The sequence below is a fragment of the Conger conger genome, chromosome 2 (assembly GCF_963514075.1).
Source record: "Conger conger chromosome 2, fConCon1.1, whole genome shotgun sequence".
In the NCBI taxonomy this organism is placed as follows: domain Eukaryota; kingdom Metazoa; phylum Chordata; class Actinopteri; order Anguilliformes; family Congridae; genus Conger; species Conger conger.
Window position 1 is genome coordinate 72,622,430 of NC_083761.1, and position 7,211 is coordinate 72,629,640.

Consider the following 7,211-nt stretch of genomic DNA (forward strand, 5'->3'; position numbering starts at 1 on the left):
AAGCACTACAATGTAACATTTGTGACCAAGTGCAAGAATTCAAAAATAATTCAAGAAAAACACATTTCCCTTGCCCCCTTCAAAATGCAGGTGAGCAGTGAGTATACCTCTTGTGCAGGCAGGCTGTAGGTGTTCAGTTGAATAAAGAAATGTTAACCAACCCTGTTCCTGGAGATCTACCATCCTGTACCTTTTTACACTAACCTTAGCAAAGCACACCTCATTCAACAGCTAGAGATTTTGTTGAGCTGCCACTTAGTAGTCATGCAGGTCAAATTATGGTTGAAATGCAAACCTGCAGGATGGTATATCTTCGGGAAAAGGTTTGATTTCTACCTTGCCTTGCTACTCCTGCTGATTGTAATGCCATGAGCAACTGGCCCTTGGAAAGTAAAACCCAGGTAGAACTCAACATTTTCATTCTCATAAGGGATTGAATCTGAATTCAAAGCATGTATCATGAATGGTTTCTTTTCAGCGCCCTCAATGTAGACTTTTCCATCTTTTGTCCAACCTTGAACACGTTTCAGCAGAAGTTCAACCTCTCGCATTTTCCACACATCTCCACTTAGCCACTTCTGTTTCTTCTCAGACATTGAGAGAAGTTTGTTGAACATTTCCAGGCTGCTCTTGTGAACAATCTTACTCAGTCCTTTTTCTTTGCCAAGAAAGAAATGAGTGAAAAGCCTCTTTCCTTTTTGAGGTAAATCTTTCATTTTTCTGATGTAACCTTGTTTGAGACCACCAACAGCTGCCGTGATGATTTCATATTTGGCATCTCTGTCATGGTTGTTATCATCATCTTCAGGCCAGAATAGCAGAGTTTGTAAAAAAAGAAAATTAGGCGAACATTTACCTCTCTCTTTTTGGAACCTCCGGCTAAGTTCCTGAAGGGCTTGAAGTGTTCCGGGTTTGGAGGAAGTTGCAGAAAGACAACTTAAGGCAATCTGTGACGATATGTATGTCACAATTTCAGTTTGATCTAAGTTATGCTTATTGCAAGGATAAGCAGCAATGATCTGTTCTAACTGTGCACGTTTCTTTTCAGACAAAAGTGAAAAGACTGCAGTCATGTTACCACCACCAAGGCTGCAAATGTTCATCCAGCACAGCAGACCTTGGTTAAGTCTAGGCAATGGTACCTCTCCAAAAAGTTCACCATACCAGGATGATTTTTTCGCTAGCCACTTTACTGGATTGTTTATCTTAATTTCAGTGCTGAGTGGTTCATGGCCTGAAGTGGTGGCAGTCTGGAAATATGCTAGGTCTTCAGATATCAGTTCAAGGGCTTGCCACATGTTTTTCTGAATGCTTTTCAGTTCGCTGTGAAAATGTATCCAGGGATGTTTCACAGCTTCTGGAATGTGATCTGAGAGCAGGTACTGCATACACTCTTCCTTTCTATTGCGAAACACACGCAAAATGAGCTGCAAAATATCACATGCAAGGTCAACTTCTGCAAAGTAGCCTGTGATCACATTTTCTTTATCTGTGTTGGCTGCTGTCTGGCATGCTCTGAAGCACTGCATTCCTTTTAGTGCTGTTCCAATTGCACCCACAGTGCCTTCAGCAGTAATCTCGCCTTCAAGCACTTTGCATTTCGCTTTGAACCATCTCTTGTACACCTGGCCTTTTGTGTCTAAGAAAAAGGAATTGTTTGGTTTTTTTCGTTCTGCAATCTCTGCCCAGTGTTCAGCTTTTTCAAACATTTCTTCTGTGTAATGCAGTCGAGCAAGTTGCTGAGCAAAGAAGGCATCGTCACCAAAACGCTCATAGGCTTTCTGCAGAACTTCAACTGCCCTCTCTGTGGTTTCTGCCTTCAGAATATGTTCGATGAGAGGTGAAAAGGAACTGTCCTTTTCATCACCTCTACTGATCTTGCTGCGCCTCATGCAAAGATCCCGCAGAAATTTGTGGTAATCCTCTTTTCCAAAACTGTTCTGAAAAAGCATGTCTTCATGGAGGAGGTCTATGGCTACAGTGCTCTGCTGCACATCGCTCCATAAAAGCTGTTGGAGAAGTTCTTTGGCGACTAATGGATGAATGATGCGTATACATTTGATGTTTGTCTTCTCATTTCTCAAGTGTATGAAAAGAAGTTTGGCTTGTTCACTTAACGATGACTCAAACAAATGCCTTGAGAATGTGTCATCGCGTTTACGCAGCGTTTCCGGTGTTTTGTTCAGGTGCATGCTCAGTAGCAAGAGAACCTCACAATGAGACTGAGTGAGGTAAGAGTTTTGAACATGTGTGTTGAGTAAAGCCACGTACAGAATGAGGCGAGTGGAAACAGAAGAGTGATCAATGCCTTCCAGCAAATCAGTCACAAATTTGGTAACATACTCCCTATCAAACTCTTTACTCATCAACACAAATGTCAAGAGGTGCTCCGGTGGATGCTGTTCTTTAAGTTCAGTCATTTTCAGGGCAAATTGTTTTTTCTCACCCTCGGATAATTTGTGAGTCACCGCAAAGTTCTGTAAAGGTGAGTCCTTGCACATTTTTTCTGGGTCATGTGACTGTCTGCAGCTCAGAACAACAAAACACAGTATTCCTTGATTGATTTTCTTGGCTTTCATTGCAACTTCCAATTCATTTCTGAGGCTGTCTAGATAGTCATTTTCACAGTCCTCCACCAGGAGGAGTACAGGAAGGCATTTCTGCGGGTCTTTTTCCTCATATTCACGCAGTTTTACAGCATGATCTGCGACACGGGTCACTGGGAATGATGCTTTTACAACTCCGCATCTTAGATCTTTTCTGTTGTTCCATAGTACATGTCGTGCAACAGTGCTCCCACCACTTCCTGGGTGGTGGTACATATTGATGCTGTTGACATGCATTTGGTCCTTACTCCATCTGGGAGTGTCATTCAGACATTTGGAAATCTCCTTATAGGTGTCCCTTTGGATAAACTTCCCAACCATTTGGTTTTCTGCAAGCCAGAAATTCACCCAACTTACTTTACCTCCCCTGTAAAACTGCATTTCAACTTTTTCTTTTTCATCCTCAAAGACACCAGTGGAATCATCACATTGGTCTACACACAGGATCTCCAAGGAAGACATCCTTTCTTCTTCAGTGGTTTCAAGCAGACACATTGCATTACTGTGGGTGGGTAAATGCCTGGAATTCACAGTGTGAGGCTGAACATGTTGTACTGTGGCATTCACATGGCTCATTTTCATCCCTACAACACTCTTGTTGTTTATCGTCTCGGGACTGCAAGATATCTGGGCATAGCCTGTCCATGTGGTGTGATTTTCTTCAGATTCCGAAATACAAATGATGTCTTCATGGCCTTGCATCTCAGAGTAGAACTCATAGAAAGTGTGAACCATTGGTAGCTCCACTGGTGAAGTGAGAAGAAAAATCACTGAAAAGGTGCCTGGGGGAAGAACTTGTTTACAGATCACCGACACTGCCTCCTTCAGAAGAGTCTTTGCAGTCTTGATCCAGGTCATTTCATCACAGGGAGTTTCATTTCCACGGTAGCCATTTCGTCCATTGCAAAAAATCCAGCTGACCTGTTCAAACAAGTTCAAATGGCTCGCAAATTCACTGATGTTCATCTCACTTGAAATTTTGTAACTATGCAGGAAATGCAAGTTTGGGGCATGGTGATCATGGTATTTCTTGCATAATCCAGACAGGTTAGAATCAGGGTCAAAGTCAAAGACACAGAATATCTTCATGTTCACTATGAAGTCAATGGAACTCAAATGCTCACTTTCAAATTTGTTAGTGACAAGAATGTACCACTGGTCTTTGTCTATGACTTTTTTTCCACCAGTCACCAACTTCTCCAATTTTCTTCCAAGGTTTTGCACGATATTCGGTGTGTTGATCAGACAAGACTGTTCAGCCTTTTCTCTCCTTGCATCTCTGTCTTTAATATGTTGGTAGAACATATCGTGATCACTAACTGGTTCTGTTTTAGCGCCTATTCTCTCATAGGAGATTTTCTTTTCAAACTCAACTTTGTTTGATGCTTTTTGGAAATTTGGTAGACAGACAGGGTAAACTCGGTTTTTCACAATGCTTATTTCTGGCACAATGTCAACTTCTATGACATAATGTTCCTCTGTGCAGTTCCCAACCTTTATAAACTCTGGTTCATGTATGCACCTTCGCACATGTTCACTATTCTGCTTTGAGAAACTTCTTTCAATGTGATCAAATGCATCAATGTACATGTCTTTCTCTTTCACAGGAACACCTATTACCTCACCATGTACAAAGCTAGTGTCACATTTACTGTCCATCACTCCAAAATGTATGGTACCATTGGACCGCATATTCATGCATGCAGAGCCAAATTTAAAAACCTCTCTTGCAAACATTGCTTGCAGGCTTTGACGGCATAACGTAGCTGCTATGGCTAACGATTTGTATTCATGACAAGGTGTGATAAGGTCAGAAACACCAGATTCAGGCAGAAGTACACTGTGCTGTAAGTATGTACATTCAGAACCCTTTTTGCCTACAGGCCGTGGTTTACAGTCCATCTTTGTAGATAACACACTCACTGACTGTTCCTGGTGTGACTTATTCTCTGGATCTGGAGGGACTTGTGTTGGTCCAGCATCTGTGTCATGACTGCCTATCGATTGCTGCTCCTTCTCATCTCCACCTTTTCTCTTTTTCAGGGCTTTTTGAGGTTCTTGCACTCGTGAAGACTCGATCAGCGCATTCCTTTTTTGGATTATCAAGTGAGCCTGCCCTGATTTCATTCCAATTTCTTTTTTCAGATAGTTTTTTGTTAGTCCCAGGAGAACTTGCCCACTAACTTCCTTCTCATTCATTTTCTTAATGTAGTTCTCTTTCACTCCTATGGACTTCAACCAAGAGCTGACGTCACAATCCTTCCATTTTTCAACTGGTTGACAGTTATGTCCTTCCACTAAATTAAAACAAAAAAAGTATTTTTTCAACATTGTAACAAGTAGCTTGTTTGTGCAATAAGAACTGCATAAAAAGTATTTTTCATTTAATGAGTTTTCACACTTACTCATTATGAGGAGAGTATTGCTGTTTTCATTTGTAGGCAGACAGAACAGTTTCACTTACTCAGCTCCATCAATCTGTAGAGAAAACAGAACCAGGCAAGCCTGGTTTAGCCGGACCCTGATGTAGCAAACGGGAGTATGTGTGGCAGAAACTATAGGGGTTGACCCATGCCCATCACCGCAAAAGTGGAACTGGACCCTCCACTTTTTTATTAATAATATAAATTTATAACATTATATCAGCCATATATTATATAACTGCTCTCCCATGAAACCAGAAGCAATGTTAAATATAACTCTCATTTATAGGCTACATTTACTTCCTTAATTTTCCATTTCAGAATGCTGAAAAATGTGTTTAGTGGCTTTAAGAGCATTGCATTGTGGTTTTTGTTGTGATATGGTAGCAGCTTTGAGATTGCCATGTGTCATGACCACCCGGCACAAGTGGACACACATAATGGGGAGACCACACCGTTTGTAACGTTTAATCCATCCATTATCTGAACCCGCTTATCCTGAATAGGGTCACAGGGGGGCTGGAGCCTATCCCAGCATACATTGGGCGAAAGGCAGGAATACACCCTGGACAGGTCGCCAGTCCATCGCAGGGCACACACACCATTCACTCACACACTCATACACTCATACACTCATACACTCATACACTCATACCGATGGGCAATTTAGACTCTCCAATCAGCCTAACGTGCATGTCTTTGGACTGTGGGAGGAGGAAACCGGAGTACCCGGAGGAAACCCACGCAAACACGGAGAGAACATGCAAACTCCGCACAGAGAGGCCCCGGCCGACGGGGATTCGAACCCAGGACCTCCTTGCTGTGAGGCGGCAGTGCTACCCACTGCGCCATCCGTGCCGCCTGTGGAATCAAATACTTAATAATATTTAAAAGGGTAGAAATCACAGCATAATTGTAGGATATACGCATATTGCCTATGCCAGAACCACCTAAACTGAGATTTTACTCACCTTGTGCTGGAAAGCGTCGGTCTGGATTAGCCTATATGTTGATTTTTCTTACGCTATATGGATATAGTATAGGCGAGTTTACGCGCCATAAGTAGCAGGATTTAGCCGATGTTATGAACCTATAAACAGAAGTAACCATGTTCACTGAAAATCTAATTCACCAGGACAAACAAGACACTTTATCTCAAGCATGTAGAGTTACGTATTTACATCATTGCCTAATAATAAAAAATGATTAAAAATCAATGAAGAATAACAGTAGCTATTCGAGAATATCATAATAATCACAGTTGTATGTTTCATTATACATATAAATCTCTCTTATACAATAACAGAAATCATCTGAAGCACAAAAAAAGAACACGAACCCTAGGAGATTTCTTCAAGTGTCGCGACTGCATTCAAGACAACTTCGTATGCAGCAGTCTAAAATCATAAATTTATAGAAACTCAGCCCTCCGATTCTGATTCGCCAAAAAGTCAAGCTGAGTTGCTTTATTACTCCATAAGTTTCGATTTCCTGAGAGATACGTCCTGAAGTCACTGAGCTGCGGTAGGTTGTGTTTTCTTTAATGTGGATTTGGAGGTGGGATTCAAGCACAATTATTCTTTAGGCAAAGATAGATCGAATGTTCAAGGTTGTTTATTTGTCACATACACAGAGATCCAATGTGCTGTTCACTGTGCGATAACAGCTTCCGATGGGTGGAATAAAATACTTTAAAAATATTTAAAAGGGAAGAAATCACAGCATGATTGTATGCATGATATTGCCTATGCCAGAACCACCTAAACTGAGATTTTACTCACCTTGTGCTGGAAAGCGTCGGTCTGGAGTAGCCTATATGTAGATTTTTCTTACGCTATATGTATATGGTATAGGCGAGTTTACGCGCCATAAGTAGCAGGATTTAGGTGATGTTATTAACCTATAAACAGAAGTAACCATGTTCAGTGAAAATCTAATTCACCAGGATAAACAAGACACTTTATCTCAAGCATGTAGAGTTACGAATTTTCATCATTGCCTAATAATAAAAAATGATTCAAAATCAATTAAGAATAACAGTAGCTATTCGAGAATATCATAATAATCACAGTTGTATGTTTCATTATACATATAAATCTCTCTTATACAATAACATAAATAATCTGAAGCATAAAAAAAGAGCACGAACCCGAGGACATTTCTTCAAGTGTCGCGACTGCAT

General features: G+C 41.0%; 1 protein-coding gene across 1 annotated transcript; it reads right to left on the reverse strand.

The window, feature by feature from the left end:
• Nucleotides 1-332: 332 nt before the first annotated feature.
• On the reverse strand, nucleotides 333-4,937 carry LOC133121310 (sterile alpha motif domain-containing protein 9-like). Its single transcript, XM_061230512.1, has one exon. The coding sequence runs from the start codon at nucleotides 4,935-4,937 to the stop codon at nucleotides 333-335; it is 4,605 nt and encodes a 1,534-aa protein (XP_061086496.1).
• Nucleotides 4,938-7,211: the final 2,274 nt, after the last annotated feature.